This window comes from Enhydra lutris, unplaced genomic scaffold (genome assembly GCF_002288905.1).
Source record: "Enhydra lutris kenyoni isolate GAN:26980312 unplaced genomic scaffold, ASM228890v2 scaffoldscaffold1, whole genome shotgun sequence".
NCBI classification, from domain to species: domain Eukaryota; kingdom Metazoa; phylum Chordata; class Mammalia; order Carnivora; family Mustelidae; genus Enhydra; species Enhydra lutris.
Genome location: NW_019154085.1, coordinates 47,982,012 through 48,002,542, shown reverse-complemented (window position 1 = coordinate 48,002,542; position 20,531 = coordinate 47,982,012). Strand labels below are relative to the sequence as shown.

Below are 20,531 nucleotides of genomic sequence, written 5' to 3'. Positions count from 1 at the left end.
AGACACTGACAGAGAATTTTCTACTGTGGTTTTGCCCTTTTGCATCTCCACTAGCCCTGCTGGAGAGTTCTAGGTACTCCACACCCTCCCGAAACCCCAGGATGTGAAGCTGTCTGAGCGGTAGAAGCTCTAACAGATGTGAGGGTTTTTAATTTTATCCCCCCAGAGGATAATGACATTTCTCATGGCTTATTGTGATTATCTTCTTGGGAAAAGTTCAAAACTTTTGCCAGTTTTTTAGTATTGCATTGGCTTGTTCAGTTTGTAGCTACTGAGTACTGAGAGTTATATCTATACTTGGGCATGTGGGTTGGAGTTGCAAATGTGTTTTCTCAGTGTGTTTGTTGACTTTCTGTTCTTTAAACAGCATTTTTTGTAGAGTAAAGGTTTTTATCTTGAGGAAGACCAATTTATCATTTTGTCAAAGAAATTGTGCTATGGAACAAAGTCCCCTCACCTTAAAAAAAAAAAAAAATCTAATCATTCCAGCCCACTTTTTGGAAGAGCTGGTCCTTTCCCACTCAATTTTCTGTACCTTTGTAAAAAAGTAGTTGACCACAAATGACTGTGTCAACTTCTGGACTTCTGCTCCAGTGGTCTGTTTAATTTCCTTTACTCAATGCTATTCTAAGAACTTTAATTTTGTAATAAACAATCAGGTCGGTAACACAAGTCATGCAAAGAAATACAATGCGTTTTTGTGTGTTGATTTGACTGCATAATCTGAAAACTTGCTAAGGCCACATATTTGTTCTTCCACCATATTTTCGATTCTATGGGTGTGTCTACATGGATGACCATGCTATTGGTGGATAAAACCATTTGCTTCTTCCTTCCCGATCCAATTCCTTCCATTTCGCTTTCTTGCCCTATTGCCTTGGCTAGATGCCGTTAGTGGTGTTGAGTGCATGCAGCAAGAACAGACAGCCTTGCCTTGTCCTGGATCTCAGAGGGAAAGCAGCCGTCTCCCACCCTTACAGGATGGTACTTACAGGGTTTTGTTTTGTTTTTTTAATAAATGCCCTGTTCTTTGCCTGTCAAGACTTTTTTTTTTTTCAATCAGAAATGAATGTTGGCTATTTTCAAAAACTTTTTTGCATTTATTTGATGACTGTATAGTTCAGCCTATGAACATTTTCAGTATGTTCTCACGCTGAATCACATCAGTTGAATTTCTGATGTTGAACCAACTCTGCACTCATGGAATAAGTCACACCTGGTTCTGAGGTACTAACCTTTTCATAGATTGTTGGATTTTATATGCTAACATTTTGTTACAATGTTTGCATCTATGTTCTTAAGGTAGATAGGTCTGTATCTCTTCTCTGTTCAATTATTTGCATTGTTTTGTTATCAGGATCTTGCCAACTCATGGAGCTCATTGGTAACTATTTCCTCCACTTCCTAGAGAGTTTGTGTGGAACTGATGTTATTTCTTGCATGAATTTTTGATCTATCTTTTTTGTAAAATCCTTGGACCTGGAACTTTCTTTGTGGGAAAGTTTAAAATACAAGTTCAGGGGCACCCAGGTGGCTCAGTGGGTTAAAACCTCTGCCTTCAGATCAGGTCGTGATCCCAGGGTCCTGGGATCAAGCCCCACATTGGTCTCTCTGCTCAGCGGGGAGCCTGCTTCCCCCTCTCTCCCTCTGCCTGCCTCTCTGCCTACTTGTGATCTCTGTCTGTCAAATAAATAAATAAAATCTTTTAAAAAAATAAAATAAAATACAAGTTCAGTTTCTTTAATCAATATTAGGGTGGTTTGAGTTACCTATTTCTTCTTGAATGAAATTTTACTCGTTTCTGTCTTTCAGGGAAATTTTCCATGTCATTAGCTTAAAAATAAACTGAGTGGAATAAAGTTTTTCATAATGTTTCCTTATTAACCTTTGATGCCAGTAGTGATGTCGCTCTTGCTCCTGATATTAGTAATTAATGGATCCTCTATTTGCTGCTGATAACTCCAAGTAGTTTATCAGTTTTATAGAACTAAGGAATAACTTTTGGTTTTATTTATTTTTCTCTATTGATTTTCTGTTTTCTATTTCATTACTTCCATTTCATCTCTATTATGTTCTTACTTCGGTCTGAGTTGGTGGGTTTATATTTCCTTCTTTCTCTAGCTTCTTTAGGTCTAGAAGTAAGCTCACTGATTTGAGTACCCTCTCGTATTCCCAATCCCCCATCCCAGTTGGTAAGAGTGGCAGCCACAAGCTTGGATAATTTGTGTTTTCACTTTTATTCAGTCAAAAGCTTTCTAATTTTCCATTTAATCTCCCTTTTGACTTGGGTTATTTAAAAGTATGTTATTTAGTTTCCAAATATTTCAGTATTTTGCAGATATCCTTGTGTTACAGATTTATAGCTTCATTCTGTTATTTATTTATTTATTTCACTTATTTTTTTTAAAGAGGGGACAGAGGGAGAGGGAGAGAGAGAATCTTAAGCAAGCTCCACACCCAGCATGGGGCTTGATCTCACAACCCTAAGATCAGGACCTGAGCCGAAATCAAGAGTGAGACACTTAAATGTTGGAGCCACCCAGGCGCCCTAGTAACTTCATTTTGGATAGAGAACATATTTTGCATGATTTGAGTCCCTTTAAGATAATTGAGATGTGTTTTATGGACACAGTATAGTCCACCTTGTAAATGTTCTGTGTGCAGTTGGAAGGAACTGTGTTCTGCTTTGCTGGATGGTATGTTTTGGAAATGAAAACTGGATCAAGTTACCCAACAGCATTGTTGACTCGCCCACGAACTCCCAATCTCTTTATCTGCTTATCCTGTCCCATCCCTGTGCGGAGACTAACCAACGGAGAGCTGACAATAGCCCAGCCATTCTGTTGTGTGTGAAGCTGGGCCCCAGCCTCCGCCCAAGACAGATCCCTGCTTACAACTCACTTAGGAAGAAAACGCCGTGGGCTGCAGCCGGTTCAGCTGGGCTGCTGAGGAACCGGAGGCCCCCGTCTGTGCACTTCTGCTGCTTCTCTGATTCTACCTTCCTGCTGCCTCCTTGCACCCACCTCCTTGCATGCCTCTGCTCAAGAGCACCTGCCGCCTTCCCATCTGCGCCCACTGACTACATGTCCACGTGGGCTTTGCCACTTGAAAGATGTGGAAGCCCGTGTGCAGGGACACACACGTAAGGCACTATTCTCTTTGGTGCCTTCCAGCTCGCCAGGAGGTCTGAAACAGCAGGTGTGTGTGCACGTGAAGCTGAGGCTGACGTTGGCAGGAAGCCTTCCCCAGGGCCATCAGAGATCAGAGGGACAGAGGGAGTTACTGGGGCCCATGTGCCTTTACAGACAAGTGGGGCTTCGGCTGACTCTGTCCACTGTCCTTTGACAAAGACACCTGCAGCCACAGAGCAGAATGGGTAGGTTTCCTACCGGATGCCACAGCTCCCTACACCCTGCTTTGTCAGCAACGCCTGTCTGGAATGCTGACCTCCCATCCACTGACCATCTCAGCAGATGTCCACCTTGTCCAGCTTGCCTCTGAGGACGTGGAAACTGTCAATGCCTCCACGTTCTGAGCAGTGGAGACCTCACACCCTGGAGACAGCCAGGGGACAGCTGTCAGCAGGGGGGCTTCTGACTGTGCAGCTTAGTCTCCAGGACAGAGGAAGAGACACTGTCCAAGTGTGTCCTTTCAGGGGAGGGGTCTTTGTCCCAGGAGGGGCCAGGGGCTCACCACAGAGGACAAAAGCAAGCAGAGGCTCAGACCCTTCTGTCTGAGGCACATGACAGCAGGAAGGCTGGGTCCAGGAGAAGACCCAGCTGACAGGAAGATTCAGTGTGGAGCAGGGTCCAGGAGCCAGAGCTGAGGCCGTAGCCCAGCATGTCAGGGCTCCCTGAGGGCCCTCTGGGTGCTGAGATGTCCCAGGGACAAGTCTGGGATCCTAATGTCTCTGCCTCTGCAAACATAGAGATGGTGTCACTGGATTCTGGTTCATGGAGAAGAGCAAGGCCATCCCTGACCCCAGTTCTTGGGACAGAGGAAGTACGGGGACAGTGGGCTCAGAGGCTGTGATCAGAAAGCTGGGCAGTGGATCGTCACCACACAGCAAATGCATCAGATCGTCCTTTCCTGCCACGGCAGGCCTCCAGATGGAGAACAGGGGGCTTTGGGGCAGGGGTGTACGGGGAGCAGAGCCCAGGCAGGGTGAGTGCTCCCTGAGAGTCTGGGGCCATCTGGTCTACAGGAAGGTGAGCCGTGACCACACACGGCTGCAGAAGGGACTGTCTCTCCACATGTGCGTGTGTCCGGGGGGGGGGGGGCATCTTCTGGCCTCCCAGCAGGTCCCAGGACATTCAAGATGCTGCAGGGACACAGGGGTCTCGGGGGTAGGGGGCAGACTCCATCCTCCACAGGGTCAGGCAGCCCTGTACATCACTGCTTTTGCCACTCTCCTGTCTCTAGATTGCAAAGTGGATTCACAGCAGGGTAAAGCACCCCAGGGGAGCAGGGGTCAGGGAGGCTGGGAAACACACTTTCCCCAAGGGGAGCAGGAGGAATTTGCAAAAGCTGCAGGAGTTCTACCCACTTGGCCGGGGATCCAGCCATGTCAGCATCAACACCTGGTGTTCATCTGATGAGTTTTAAAGTTCAGGAAGCATTCCAGTAATCTAAGCAAACCTGGGCCAGGCGTAAAGTCACAGGGGAAACTGAGGCACAGGAGAGTCCCGTGACACCTGAGGAGCTGCTTCTTGACCCCTTCCAGACAGTCAGATGCATTACAGTTTGTGCACAAGGCCAGACTCACCGTCTTGTAACTGACCAGCATCCGTTCCAGTTACTGGGAAATCAGAAATCTGGCAGTCCTCCCCGAGAGCCCCTGGACCCGCCATCCACACCTCTCAGGGGTTGGGAGAACACAGTGAACACTGGCAGGTGTCCTTCCCACATTCCCACCACCCCTGGCGGTGCCGCTGGCCAAGCGCCCACGAGGAAAGGCCAGCCAGCCTGCAAGCGAGGGTCCCTGCCCATCCTGGGGACCTCTCCTTGGTCCCCCCTTCTCCTCTGTGGGCACGTTTTCATGTTTACCCTTAACTCTTTCTTACCTAGATTATCTTACAGGCTGCCGGTGCACCTTTCTCTTCGGCTGCTCTCCTCATTCAAACAGACACTGAGGAGAAGCCCCAGATGGACCTCTGCTCTTCTGGACAGTGGTTCTCCAATGTGGCCCCCATGGGCCATGGCACAGGGCTCGCCAACAAAACAAGGAATAAACCCTCAGCTCAGTTGGGGTCTGGATAACAGAGCAGAGGGGTCTGGGTGAACGCAGCTTTGGCTCCTGGTGCAGCGATTCGTGCTCCCGGATTTCTAATGTGCCGCATCCCATCAAATCCCTGGATCGTGAAAACGCAGCAGGTTCACATGTTTTATTGATCTGTGGCACAGAGCCAAAGGGCAGAGTGGCTGAACGGAAGGACATGGGAGGAGCATCTCCAGTTGGACCCCGGCCCCAGCCAGACGTCTGTCTTCTGCCACAGGCCACACAGTGCCACCAGGGTGCCTGACATCAGCAAGCAGAATCCTGGTGAAGCACTTCAGCTTTTCCTGGAAGAAGCAAAAGACGACGTTTTGAGGCATGAACTTGGTGAAGAAGAAATTAGAACTTTGAAGGTGTCGTTCAAGACTGGCACTTCCCAGCCTGCAGGAAAGCTGGCTCTCTGTGCAGAGCCGAGGACATGAGATCAGGAAAACCACCTTGCAAAGGGCACAGCCAGACACGGTGTGGTCACCAAAGGAGAGCAGTGGAGCACCAGCCCTCCCATGCACTGAGCAAAGACAGCACGTCTGTCCACTCACCTCCAGGTCTGCTCACCACACAGAGGCTTCCCATGGTCAGTCCCCACAAGCCCCCATGCAGACATCTGTGGGCCCCCGGCTTCTCAGGTTGCATATATTCTGTCTGCTTGTTGAGCTGTGGGAAAGGCCAGAACAGACACTCTGAGCCTTGTGGTCTGTGTCCTGACTGCCGCGGGCAGAGCCCATGTCCTGAGATGCCATGCGTGTCACTGGGCACAGACACCCTGCTGCTGTCGGCCATCCCCATCAAGAGGTTTTTGTGGCGCGAGAGCATCTGAGGTAATCCCACACCCAGCCCCGGGCCCCACTGAAGTCCTCACAGCTGGACGTGGCCCCTGCCCGGGGTGGGTCTGGGGTCCTGCACACTCTCGGCCCTTTGGAGCCACACACGAGTCGGAACACACATGACAGACGTTTTGGCCTCCTTACTCTTACCGTAAAGTGTGAGTAACTGATCTTGGGATGAAATTCATCCACAGAATATAATTTCAAAGTGGGTAAGAAGCAAAAGGAAAAAAGCTGACATTTCAAACAATGCGCTAGAATAAACTTCAAAGCTATTTTTGTGACACAACCACCAACTGCAGCATATCGGCCAAATTTATTCTTCTCTTCTGTAAAGGGGAAACTTTAAACACGTTCCCCCAGATCCTTCTCTACTGTGTTAAAAATCACATGTAAACCATTTAAAGTGAACTGTTCAGCGGCACTCTGGACACTCACAACACTGTGGGGCTCCTCCTTTATCTGGTTCCACAACCTTCAGCCTTCAAAAACCCTCCCCTCCCCCAACCCCTCCACCTGCTTCCTGCCAGGTCCACAGAGGGAGTGTCCGTGCGTCGGCTGACCTGCCTCGGAGGCTGAGAGACATCCCCTGTGCTGGGACCATGACGTCAGGGCTCAGAAACCACCTGGGTTTAGCCATTCAATCACTGATAGGCACTGGGGGTTTTTCTACTTTTTAGCTAGTGTGACTGACGTCACTGTGAGTATTCATGCATGATATATGCTGACTTTTTAATTGTTTGCCGTACACCTAGGCGTTGAATCGGGTCATGGGGTAATTCTATTTTGAGGTTTTGAGGAGTTGTCCAGCTGCCTTTAAGAAATAAGATCGCGTAAAAGGAGACAGCTAGCGGCATCCTTAGCACATAAAGGGGCGCCTGTTCTGTAACTAGTCGAGAGATAGGTAACACAATTTCTTTAGACCCTTGCAGACTGAAAATCGACAGTAACAGAGAAAAGAGCTACAATGTGCTCATTTGTGGATTTAAAAAATGCAAAATAGGGGCCCCTGCGTGGCTCAGTCGGTTAAGCATCTGACTCTTGCTTTGGACTCAGATCATAATCTCAGGGTCCTGGGACCCAGCCATGTATCAGCTCTGTGCTCAGCAGGGAGCCTGATTGAGATCCTCTCCCTCTGCTCCTCCCCTCCCCTTCTCTAAAATAAATAACCTTTTTAAAAATTGCAAAACCGAACACACACCCTGTGGGTCTACGACTGTGCCAGGAGTCACTCGTCAGTCCTTTGTCATTTGCAAGGATAACGGTTATACCCCAGGTCCTGGGGGTGTGATTGTTCACATGCTGTCTTCTCTAACCTCCTCGTGGAACAGCACCAGAACACATGGGCCTAAAGTGTGTCTCTTTGGCCTAAGGATCATTTTGAGCTGGCTGTCTTGAGAATTAGTACCTGCAGGAGAAGTTCTGAGAACAGAGCAGATGCTACCCTATTGTCAGGGTGTCTGCTGGTGCAGGGAGCCTCCTTTGCCTCCAGGAAGTGGATGGTACTAAATCCCAGGAGACTCCCATAGGGGACTTGAGTCGCACTGGCCCACTTATCCTGTCCCCCCAGGCCTTACCCACAGCTCTCTCTCTCTTCACCTGAAGACGGTATTGAGCCCCAGGTTTAGGCCAATTTGGGGTTCCCCGTTTCCCCTGCTGTCTCCTTGCATCACGAGCTGCACGCCTTGGTAAACTCCTGGTTGTCTTTTTCTTGCTCCTTTGTCTCATATCAGCCAAGACCTTGGAAGGGTAGAGAGAGATCATTTCCATCCCTGCATGGTATGTTTGGTATTAAAGTCCTTCTGGTCAAGGACGATGGTTTCATGACCACTCAGGACCTCACACACTGTAGCGGTGAGCCACACGCCGAGGGACCTCTGCCTGGGAGGTGTCTGTGCGGACTCCCCAGGCTCTCTGGGATTCAGGGACCAAATAGCAGGACCTCCAAATGCCAGCCAGCTTCACTGCTCAGACCCTACTGAGCCCCAGCCCGGAAGTTGGAGAGCATCAGAGAGCCGTCACAACATCCGATGAGGGTTACGGTGTATTACAAGCTGGGAGCAGACCCCAGCTTCCGCATCGTGAAGCACAATGGTCCAGTTGGCTTGGCAGCGGCTCCGTGGGCAGTGGGGAGGCCGGCAGAGGGCCTGTCTTCGGGTGGCCTCCAATTCTTTGTCTTTGCCCTGCCTGCTGTCATCCAAGTCTGCTCACAGTCTTTGATGATGGCCTCTCAATGGCCTGGGGTTCCCGGACCCTCTCCCTTCTTGTCCACACTTGTTTAACTTTTTATTTTGGGCTAATGGCACAGAAGAGTCACAGATGTGAAGAGGCCTCTGGGTTTCCCGCCTGTCTGCTAACGTTGCACAGATGGCAAGGTGGGGAAGCTCCTGACAGCCCAGAATGCAGGGCAAGCTCTTGCCTCTGTGTCTGTCCTTTCTTTGTCCCCCGAGGCACCTGGGTCCTGGGTCCTTTGTCCCCTCCATCACTGAGTGAGAACTCAGTCTTCTGTGGTCTTTTGGAGAGCGATCCCTGGGTTGACACAGTTTTCCCCTGACTAGAGTGAGGTTATGAATTTCTGACAAGAGTGCTCCAGAAATGCCATGTGTCCTCCTTGTGTTGTGGGCTCATGAGGAGTCTGATGACAGCGACATGGACCTGGACCCCTCAATGGTGATGAGTGACTTGAGGGACACTTTGAGACCTCAGTGTCGTCTCTTTCTGAACATCCCCCCAGCAGCGTCAGCATCCACCCGCTGATCCGCCCGCCACCCTCCACTGTGGTGTCTGCCCTAAAGGGTTGTCTTGTTGCGGGGTCACCCTGGGAATTCTCCTGTGAGGAAGAGCTGCCCCTTCCTCCTGAGCAAGTATGTGCTTGATTGCTTTTCTTTTTTTGTTCAAGATTTTATTTATTCGAGAGAGAGCGCGCACAAGTGGGGTGAGGGGCAGAGGGAGAAGCAGACTCACTGGCGAGCCAGGAGCCCGATGTGGGTCTTGGTCCTGGGACCCCGAGATCATGACCTGAGCTGAAGGCAGACGCTTAGCTAACTGAGCCACCCAAGTATCCAGCTCGTTTCCTTTCACCAGCAGAAACTTGTGGGTACTCACAGTAAAATCTATTTTTCATTTCACTGCTCAGTTGTCCTAGAGTTGGCCAATCTTCAGGCCAGTTCTTCCATTCTTTCAGCAAGGCTCCCTTTTTCCCAGCGTTTCCTACATTCTGGTGCACAGGATGTTCTAAGCTCCTCTTGTATTTTGTATGGAAATCAACCAGTTCTCCAAGGACCCCGGGTGACTGTGCAGGAGAACGGGGTGCCAAAGCGGAGGGCTGGGTGTGAGTTGTGCTCGTGGCCACTGGTGCCATCGCCAGCAGCCCTCCCAGCTGTCATACCCAGGACCTGCATGCTGAGATGCTAAGCCATGTGGGCCCACACGTGTCTGTAGTTCTGTATCCCTTTACAGGTGCATCAAACCGCCAATATCTATCGATCCTTCTAATTCTAGCCCAAACCAGGGTTCTTCTTAGCCTTCCCTCCTCCCAGAGCAGAAAAACTTGGCCCCCATTGTCTGCAATATCTTGACTAATTGGTTCAATTTTAGTATACATGCAAGGTGGTTCTAGGATTGCAGACCTGCACACCTGGGTGGACCATGGGGTTTAGGCCCATCTAGGTTCTCCCCTGTTCCAGACCCTGGGTGCGCCATGCTCCCTGACCGCCAGGGGATGCAGTCCTGTCTGGGAGGCAGCCAGGCTCACACTGGCTTTGAATTATATGCAGGCTCCTCCCTGTGCTGGTTGGCTCCTGTCGCTTATTTCTGGGGAAGATGGGGAGATGTGGACCATCCCCTCAGTTCCCACAGTCTGCCGCAAAGAGCAGAGTGCCCCCCAACCTGCCCAGCCCCCTCTCGGGCTCTCCCTCTGGGCCCTGTCTCCACAGCAGTGCGTACACCCTCCCTATTAGTCGGCAGGAAGGACAGATGGGCACACCCTGTCTTTCTTCCCCATGGAGGAGATGCTCCAGGGTCTCTGTAGGTCCCGGAGATCCCCCCCAGGCCCGTCCTCTGACACAGCACACGTCACTCACTGCTCTCCTGGGCGCCCACTACAGCTGGTGCCTCACGGGGCACGTTCTCCGCTCATCGGCTGTGTTTCGACTTGCTCTGGGGTTGGCTTCTGCTTTCGTCGTGCATCTAGGAAGACTGTGGGATCAGAGGATCAGTCCTTCCTGTGTGGCCTCTGGGTTTTGAGTCTTAGTGAGAGAAGCTTTCTTGGCACCATGGTGAAGAGGAGCCTAACTCCCCCCACTCCCGCATCTGTGCGTTTAGACGTTCACACCAAAAACCTGACCCACTAGGCGCTGGCGCTGTGTGCATGTAAACTATGGGTCTAACTCTACAGCCTCCCCTGGCTGCCCCGCTGTCCCAGGGCCACTTGGGAAGGTATCTGTCCTCACCCCAAATCCTGGAGACCCCGCCACTTCTCCCATGTGTCCGGGTCTATTTCTGGATCTTTGCTCACGGTCCACAATGCCATCCCTGCTGGGCTCTCGTGGTCCTTTCTCTCTGGAAAGGTTGCCTTAGGCGGCATTTCCCACACCAACCCTCCTGCACTGGTTTGTGTCTCTCCCCGGGACTCAGCTCTCTGTACACTCTTCCTGCTCTGCCTGCTTCCCCTGACCACTGCTTCTCTGATCCTTTATTCACATGATCGTTTTCATGCTCTCGGATGTTCGCCACCCTCTTTCATGTCCTTCACTACATTTCCATCTCAGTCTATTCTCCGGACTCTGGGCAATTTACTCTCTTTAACTAACGTGCTGATTGTAGAACAGTTTTGAGTTTGCAGTAACACAGAGTAGGAAGGACTGAGAGCCCCTACATGCCACACCCTCTTACGGCCCCCCACATAGGGTCCTGACCATGAACACCAAGTAGCACAGTCGTGCGGCACATGCACTGCACTCAATGAGCGGATACTAATGCACTCCTGTTACCTGGAGCCCAGAGGCTCTCCCTTGGTGTTGTGCAGAGTGGGTTTCACTAAATACATTTGTGTCCATCATAACAATATCATTCACAGGGTTTCACTGACCTAAATATCCTCTGTGCTCGTCCTCCCCAGACCCCCAGCACCTGCTCACCCTCCCCAGACCCCCAGTCCTGCTCATCCTTCCCCAGACCCCCAACCCCTGCTCACCGTTCCTCACCCTCAGCCCCTGCTCACCCTCCCCCAGACCCCTAGACCCTGCTGCTCACCCTCCCCAGACCCCCAGTCCTGCTCACCCTCCCCCAAACCTCAGATTGACTTCTTTCACTTAGTTTCCTCCATGTCTTTTCATGGCTGGATAGCTCATTTCTTTTTCTCACAGAACAACAGTCCACTGTATGGATGGACCACGGCTGATTCATGCATCCACTCCCTGAGGGCCATCTTGTTTGCTTTCAAAGTTTTGTCAGTTACAGACCAAGTGTGCAATTTTTGTGTGATACCAAGGATCGCAATTTCTGGATCCTGTGGTGAAAGTGTGTTATTTGGGGAGAAGCAGTCAGACTGTCTCCCTCCTGCGTCCCCCCAGCAGTGAGTACGCCCCTGGTCCTCCCCAGCACTGGGTGCTGTCAGGGCTCTGGATTGGGCCAATCTAATGGTATGTCATGGTATTTCTTCTTTATTTTACAGATAATTTTGTCTTTTTATCCCATTTGCTTCCTGTGTTCAATCAGTGTTTTGTCATAGCTTTGTGTTTGGTCCGTTGTTATTCTTAGCCCCAACCTTGTGATTCAAGGTGGTGTTTCGGACCCTCAAAGGCTTGTTTGAGGAGTTTATTTCCCATGGTTTCCTTTTGCTTCATAGTTGTTTTTAGGAGGTAGGGATGTTCTCCAATTACTTTTGGTGAGTATTTCCTTCCTGATTTTCTCAGTAATTCTGCCTGGGTTTTACTCTTCTCTCACTGGTCTGGTGACACAGGATTCCTCCAGCTTATGGACACACAGCCCCCACCTCCACAATCCCTGCATGACCAGCACTTGGTGTCCATCGTGGGTATTTGCCATGCGCATGGGAGGAGGACTGCGTGTCCTCGGGGACTGCACACTCTCCGAGCCTGGGTCTGTCCCTTCATGGTGGGGGCTCAAGGAGGACTCCACCTTCTGGTTGCACTCTTGTCCCCTCTCCTGGCCTCTGCAGTGCCCCTAGGAGGTCCCTGTGCTGTCCCCCTCGTTCTCTGTTCAGGGCTAGGGCCACAGGGTCACTGGCCCCATGCTGGGTGGTTGCCATTTCTCCACTGGTCTCATTTGTCCTCTGTCTTCTGAGTGTGTGGAGGGGTGCACTTTGCTGCACGAACCCCTCCTCCCCTTGGGGGTGGGGTTTGCCTTTGTCATCCCACCTCACACGGCGTCACCATCCACCGGCACCTTCTCCCACCTCTGAGCTCCTAATATTGCTTTAGACTCCGATGTCCCTGAGTCTGGGTTCCCCATGGCAGGCCATGTCCCGAGGACTCTGCATCATCAGAGTGGGACACTGGATCACAGAGGTGGGGCATCCAAATGGACGTCCAGTTCTGCCAGGAGCTAGACGCCCTGCGGACCCTGGAAAGGTGCATAGGCTGATGGTAACCAGCCCGGCACAGAGCCTAAAGGACACTGGTTCAGAGGGTGACAGGCTCCATGGGGGTGTCCCCCTGATGCCAAGCACCCGGAGCCCAGGCTGTCACACGCCCCAGGAGCAGGAGGGCACAGACAAGCAGTTGCTCACTATGTATAACTGTGTTTGCAGTCAGGAGGTCAAGGTTCCCGGGCATTAGGGACCTAGTGTTCCTGGAAGCCACAGGGGCACACATTCTGTGCCAGTTTTGCCCCTTGAAGATGCATTTTAATGTTTCCTGCTCTTACTATGGTTTTGCATCTCCTTTCCCTCCACAAGGAGCTGGCGGCTGGACACCCCGTGTGTCAAACAGAAGCCAGTGGCTGCAGATCGACCTTGGGGACAGGGTGGCGGTCACCGCAGTGGCCACACAGGGCGGGTACGGGAGCTCCGCCTGGGTCACCAGCTACCTCCTGATGTTCAGTGACAGCGGCAGGAACTGGAAGCTGTACCGGCGCGAGGAGAGCATTGCGGTAGGCCTTCCGTGGGACGCGACCTCCAGGGGCCCCGAGAGCGCCTCCCCCTACCCCTGGGCCAGGGTCTCAGAGCCTCCAGAGAAACAAACCATTCCCAGAGGCAGGATATGTGAAAATCCGTGAACATCGAGAAAAGAAATGATTTCATAGCCTAGGAACAGTTGGACAAAACCCTTTTGTTCTGGTCACGAGTGGGAAAACCCGCCCATGCTCTGCATGACCTCTCAGAGGCAGGGGTCCCGAGGCTTCCTCGGGAGCTCAGATGTGGCCCTGTCCCTCCTCCCTGACCCACGGCTCCTGAAGGACACAAGCCGAGTGGCCTTGTCGGCTGGCGTTCGCAGAAAGTCAGCTTTCTGATTGCATCCCACGGCCGTGGGCAGGAGCCGACTGTTTGTTCAACTTCTGTTACTTTCGGGACGTTTGCCACACACCGCATCCCTCTGCTTGTGTAGTTAGTGAGGCAGAGTGTGTGTGACCGTGCAGGTTCTGACCAGGGTGGGGGGAGGCAGGCGCGTGGGCAGTGGAGACGGTACAGGACCTGGGTCCCACAAAACAGCAGCGGCAGGGAAGCCACAGACCACGGAAACCAAGTGCTGAAGGAGCTGCTCAGTGACACTCGGGTGGGAAGACGCCATTTCTCATGTAAACAGCAGAGAAGGTTGCTTTGGGGTCACGCAGGCCCAAGTGTCCTACAGCCCCTCCTGTGACGTCCACACCCTCTTTCTCCAGCCAAGGCCATATCAGCTTCTGCTCCAGGGTTCGGCGGCATCTGTGCAGCCTATCTGGGATAAGACGGTTCTGGGCACACCACCAGAGCTGCGGCTGTGAGCCAGGAGGCAACGTGCCCACTGGGCGTTCGGGGCCCCAGCACCCTGGTTCTATTAGCATAACGCAGGTCAGCCCTCATCCCACAGGGCAGGCTTCACGCTGTCAATGCCATTCAGAGGAAGGAGGGAGACGTCGTGAGGTCCTGTGTCTCAGGCCCCGGCAACCGGGCAGCACCCCCTCGCTGCTTGTCTCGGGGAGCATGGGTCCCAACCGAGCCCACACAGGGACACTGGGATGGGCGGAGGGGCTCGGGCCCAGGGTGGGAGCACCACAGACACTGGTCTCTCCATGGAGGTGGGAGCACCACAGACACTGGTCTCTCCATGGAGGTGGGAGCCCTCCCCGCCTGCAGACATGCTTCTCATGGCTCTGTGCAGGTGGGGGGCGAGACCTCTCCCTCCTCTCATGGGGCCTGCGGGGTCAGGACTGCACTCTGTGACCTCGCACACAGTATGAATTCTGGGAGGATGTGATTTACCAATACCATTACCTTTTCTCTGCCACGACTGTGTGGGCCCCCTTCACCATAAAAGGTGCTTTAGTTATTGTTACATGTCACCTAAAACTGACCATCTGAACAGTTTTTAAGCGCGCAGCTTCCAAGGTCCTAAGCACAATGCCCCCATCATCTCCAGAAGGCTCTCATCCTCCCAAACTGAAACACTGTCCCCATGAGACACAGACTCCCCACCCCACCCCAGGCCCTGGTGTCCACCCTCTGTCTTCTGTCCCTATGAATCTGATGACTCTCCATGTCCCGGGTAAGTGGAATCCTACACTGTCTTCTGGTGACAGGCTGAATCGTGGAGTGTAATGTCCTCAGGGTTCAGTCGTGCTAAAGCAAGTGTCAGGATCTGCCTCCTTTTTAAGGCTGAGTCACATTCCATTGTTTGCGTGGGTGACATCTTGTTCATCCGTCCGTCTGTCAATGAACACTTCAGCTCTTGGGGTTATATAACGGTGCTCTGAACCCCGGGGTGCAAATATCTCACAAAGACCTTGCTTCCACTTCCTTTGGGTGTGTACCCAGACTTGGACTTGCTGGGTCACGTGGTGGTCCTGTGTGTCATTTTTGAGGACACCCCGACTGTTTTCCATGTGCTGGGGCTGCGCCGAGTCACAATCCCCCGACGGTCCCGAGGCTTCCAGCTTCTCCATCCCTCACCACACTGGTTCCCTGGTTCCGTTCGGTTTCGGGAACAGCCATCCCGCTGGGTGTGACAGGGTATTTCAGTGGCTCTGATGGGCATTTCTGACGGCGAACATCTTTTCTGTGCTTGTTGGCACATCTTGGGAGAAATGCCTGCTTGGATCTCTGGTCGGTTTTTTTGATCAGGTTGATTTTGGTGTGGTGAGGGTAGGAGCTCGTCATGCATTCTGGTATCAGCCCCTCATGAGACCCCTGACTTGTAAGCCCCTCCCCCACCCCACGGGTCATCTTCTCACTCTGTGGATCCTGTCCTTTGATGAACAGAAGCTTTTAGTTTTAATATGATCTATTTTGCTATTTTTATTGCCTTAATTCATATCTAAACGGGACACCATAGGTTATACCAAAGTAATCGATCCTTAAAAATGTCAATAAAGGTATAATTACATTTTATATTCTAATCTGGGTGTGTTTCCTATTTAGCTTTCTTTTAACCTGAACACTCGTTACATTCACAGGCTTGAATCCCACCAGTTGATAATTATTGGGATCAGCCTGTTACATTTTCTTAAAATAGAGCCACTGATGCTGGTGTTTCCAACACTGGCTTTCACAGTTAGCTGCCTTTGTGATAAATCGATTTCATTAGTGTCTGCCCTTCCCATGAGCACTTGCTGTAGATAGGAATTGTGAAATCAGCAATAATTAACGTGTTCAGTTTTATTACCTAAAATATGAACACTCTCGTCAGTGAAAACAACATGCTTGCAATTACCTTCAGCATCACGTTGGTAGAACTCTGATATTTACGTTGTTTTGTGCTGGTGTCCCTGCCAGGCAGACGAGAGTTCCTCATTCAGTCCTGTGGGTCGGGTTCACCCAAGTGTGTCTGTTGGCACTGCGCTGACTGTGAGCCTTGGTCCAGGGACCCTTGGGCCACAAGCCTTACTCAGTCCAGGGACCCCCAGACCGTAAGCCTCAGTCCAGGGACCCGTGAGCTCAGCTCCCCCACACAGGTTGGCCCCGAGCCCACCACCGCAGCTTCCCCTGCCCGCCTTTCCTCGTCCCACAGCCCCACAGAACACAGGTTCCCACCAGGCAATGGACTTCAGTGTCTGCACGCAGGGTGCCGCCCACATCCTTCATGAATCCTCTGAGAGTTCACTGCCAGGTCAGCCTCCAGTCTTAGAACACCTGTCAGCCCCACTGCTCTGCTCATCTGTCCAGCTGTCCCCCTGGAGAGCGAGGCTCCCCACGGGCTGCCAACCTCCCAGGGGCCGTGGCCGTGAGAACCCCTTTACTCCCTGCAGGGGCCATCGGAGCCACATTTTCTCCCACGAGAGCCCACCAGAACTCTAGCTGTTTCTGAACCTGAGGCATGAGGTGTTCAGGATTCAGTGACCATAACCCTTAGGGAGGTCGTCCCTGTTATGCATGTCCTTCAGAGGATGGCACACCCATCTGACACATGCTGGCAGCATACTTGAGGGAAAAGGAAATTAATTAAATTAAATTTAAGTTTTAGCACAATAACCAGTACCTGATTAATGGATGCCTTTCTCAAGGATACATGGCAGTAGATACTCGGAATTCACCAGAATTAGTGAGTCATTTGCAACTTTAAATTTCTTGGAGACCTTCCAAATATAAGCAGGAAGATAAAATGCAAGGAGGCGATCATTACGGGAAGGACACGCTGTTGCATCCAGAGACAGACATGGTGTGGCCTCCCAGGAAGGCAGGCGTCCCTGGCATGGTGCTGGCACCACAGGTGGACTGCGGGTCTGGGCTGCATCCACAATATTTCCTTCATTTCTCAAAGGTGGTGGGTGTTGAACTTCAGTCCTGTTTGTCTTTCGTGTGTTTGCTTGAATCATTGCCAACTTCAGCAGCTGACGTTGAGGACATGCAGGATGTGCTTTTACAAGAGCCACCATGAGTCAGTAATGTTGGAAGATCACATGGCCGTGTGTTGGTGAGACAGACAGAATAATGGCTAGTGGTGCCAGCAGGCCTGGGTTTGAGGGGGAGGGCGGCTCCTCCAGGAGGTTCCTGTGCTCCATTCATCATCTGGGTTAGATCCGGACTGATCTGAGTACCCAGAGATCACATGGTGTTCTGTGTCCAAAGGGGCCTCCACAGAGGTTTGTCAGAGCAAACACCGCCCTCCACAGTGCTGAAAGACAGACGTCACACAAGGAGCAGCCAGAGCACCCAGGGACTCCACTCTGGAACTGACGGGACGGGCTGCAGAAAGATCTGGAGGAAAGGGGGTCTGGGCCACCTGGTCGGGAAGGACACGGAAAGTTCTCCCTTCTCTGAGCTGGCGTGGAGCCACGTGCCCACCCAAGCTAGAAAGGGAGGCGAGTGCTACCTCTGGATCATTTCCCCGAGGAAAGCATTCAGTGGCTTGGGGAGGGCAGCACCAAATCAGAAGAGACTTGAAACCAGGGGTAGAAAATAGGAAAAAGAAAAAAAGAAGTCATATATTTATATATGATTAGAACAGAGCCACACACTTGACTTTGGGTATATTTTGGTCATTAGAAGAAACTGTCTTCCAAAATTTTAAAGAAAGAAAAACTTATATATAAATAAAAATATGGGTAAACATGGTGAAGGGACAGAATATGACTGTAAAGATGAAAATTTTAAAAGATTCTAAAAAAGGAATTGATAAGATAAGAAGTTGGTTGAAAAAGAGAAAAGAAAAAGAAAAAAAGGAGAGAATGTGCTCAGGCTGGAGACTAGAACAAAGCCATACACTAGATTTAGGGTTTATTTGTATCCATTAGAAGAAACTGTATCTGAAAATTTTAAAGAAAGAAAAACATATATGTATACATAAAGTAAGGTTAAATACAATGAAGGAATAGAATATGACCATAACAATGAAAATTTAAAATGATTTTCAAAAAGGTATTGATAAGATAAAATAGTTAAAAAGGCTAAAATAAGAAAGAGGAAATTTTTTTTAAATAAGAAAAAAGTAAAATTTTAAAAATTTAACTTTTATTAAAGACTAAAGAATCATGGGGAAAAAACATGAATTCTATGTGCCACATTCCTATAACTCTTGAGTTCCACAGTTCTCACTGAAGGGTGAACTTGGTCAATGATGGATGTTCTTGCTGATTTTCTGGGGGAGGGGCCTCTTGCAGTGGTTCTCAAATGTCTTTGTCTGAGATGGGATTGCACCCCATTTTCCAGGTTCTGGGCTAAGTAATCTGCGCTGTTTTGGTCTCAGGAGCTTTTGTTCCCTGAGCACTTTCCGTACCGCTCTGGATGACGAGAATGAAGATGGCGGCCTCCCAATCTCTGGCCAGAGAAACCCAGAGCTCTGGGCCCCACTCCTCAGTGCACCCTCAGAGGAAAGCAGTCAATCCTTCCCATCTCCCTCACCTCCGGCCACACTCTGAGCGCACCTGGCCTGTGACTGAGCATTTCTGTCTCTGGCGCGCAGCCCCGTTTGGAGCCTCCAAACCCAGCCGACTCCTGCTGTGCCCCCACGCCACAACTCCTGGAGGAGGAAGGAGGGTGTCTCTCTGGATCTGCCACTTGGGTCCCTGATCGAAGAGCAGAGACCCAACTGTGCCCTGGACCATGGTTTAAGGTTACCCTGAGCTGAGAGTCCACTGCTTGCCTCCGTCTCTGCTGCTGGCTTTCCCGCTCTGATACCTGGGAGCTCTGCTGCATTCAGACACCCTCGGTATTTCTGTGACCCTGAGGGTCCTGAGACCACACTGTCCCCGTGAGGGCTCCATCCCCTGCCTAGCCTCTGGAGCAATGTCCCTCAGTGGAGCAGACTTCTGAAAGTTCTGATTTTGTGCTCCACTGCTCCACCACTTGCCAGGAGCTGGCCCTTCCCCAGCGGTCTATCTTCCCGTGTGTCGCCTCAGAGTCACTTCTCTGCACGTCCTACCTTCCAGAAAGTGGCCACTTTTCTGTTTCTAGAATTGCTGCTCCTCTCTTCAATCTCCTGTTGGGTTTGTAGGGGTTCAGATCGGTTTGATAACTATCTGGCTAGATTCCTGGGACCCAATGAAATTTAGGTCTCCTCTTCCTCCACCATCTTGCTCCTCACACCTGAATGGAATTACTTTTTGATTTCAATTTTAGATATTTTTTTCTAGTACATAGAAATAAAACAGTATTATATGTTAATATTATTACCTGAGAACTTGACGTATTGGTTTTTGAAGGTCTTTTTGGCTCATTTTTATATGTGTTCTTGGAATAGCCTACAAACAGAATTAAGGCATGTGGGATTTGTTTTCCCTTCCCAGTTGGATGTTGTATTCATTTTCTTTCCTTACTGACTTGCTATAATGTTCAGGACTAGGTTGAAAAGCAGACACAAGGAGACATCATGCCTTGTGCCTAGTTTAGGGGGAAACAGTTCAGTCCTTCACCTTCAGCTATCATGTTAGATGGATGTAACTTGTGAGACTGAGGATGGTCTTTTCTATTCCTATTTTGTTGAGAATTTTTATTATGAATTGTTGTTGGATTTTGTAAAATGCTTTTTATCCATCTATCAAAATGATTGTGCAGTTACTATATCTTTATTGATTACTTTCATTAGAGTTTTATAGTTTTTCCCTCAATGCATAATTTATGCATAATTTGCTAAGTTTATACTTAAGCATTTCATTTTTAAGGGCCAATGTAAATAGTAATATGATTTTAATTTCAAATTCCACTTGTTCATGACTGGTATGTAGGAAATTTATTGACATTTGCATACTAATCTTGTGTCTTTTAATCTTGCTAAAATTCCTCATTATTTCCAGGAAGTTTTTGTCAATTCCTTCAGATTTCTACATCGATGTTAATGTCATCTGTGAACATAGAGTTTTGCTTCTTATTTCCCAATGCATACAACTTCTGTTTCTTTCTCTTATCTTATTGCATTAGTTAACACAATATGGAAGGCAGGGTTGAGAGGGATATCTAGCAGGAAAATCTCAAGTTTCTTACCATTAAGTATGATATTAGGTATAGTTCTTTTGAAGATATCTTTTATCAAGCTGAGGATACTTCCTTCTTTAGCTAGCTTGCTGAGAGTTTTTATCATAAATGTATGTCAAATTTTGTCAAATGCTTTTGTCTGCATTTAGTAATAAGATCATGTAATTTTTCTTCCTTACACTGTTAATGTGATGGGTTACATTAGTTGATCTTGGGAGTGCTTTACCTACCTGGCATACTTGGGATAAATGCACTTGGTTATAATGTATAATTATTTTTATATATTATTGGATTGATTTGCTAATGTTTTGTTGGAGATTTTTATATATTATTGGATTGATTTGCTAATGTTTTGTTGGAGATTTTT

General features: G+C 49.8%; 1 protein-coding gene across 1 annotated transcript in view; it reads left to right on the top strand.

Moving 5' to 3' along the window:
* Positions 1 to 20,531, top strand: part of LOC111140088 (contactin-associated protein-like 4) — a 99,411-nt gene that overhangs the window by 21,589 nt on the left and 57,291 nt on the right. Inside the window, exon 3 of the mRNA XM_022492490.1 lies at positions 13,019 to 13,212. Coding sequence (XP_022348198.1) covers positions 13,019 to 13,212 — 194 coding nt within the window. The remainder of the gene's footprint in view (positions 1 to 13,018; positions 13,213 to 20,531) is intronic.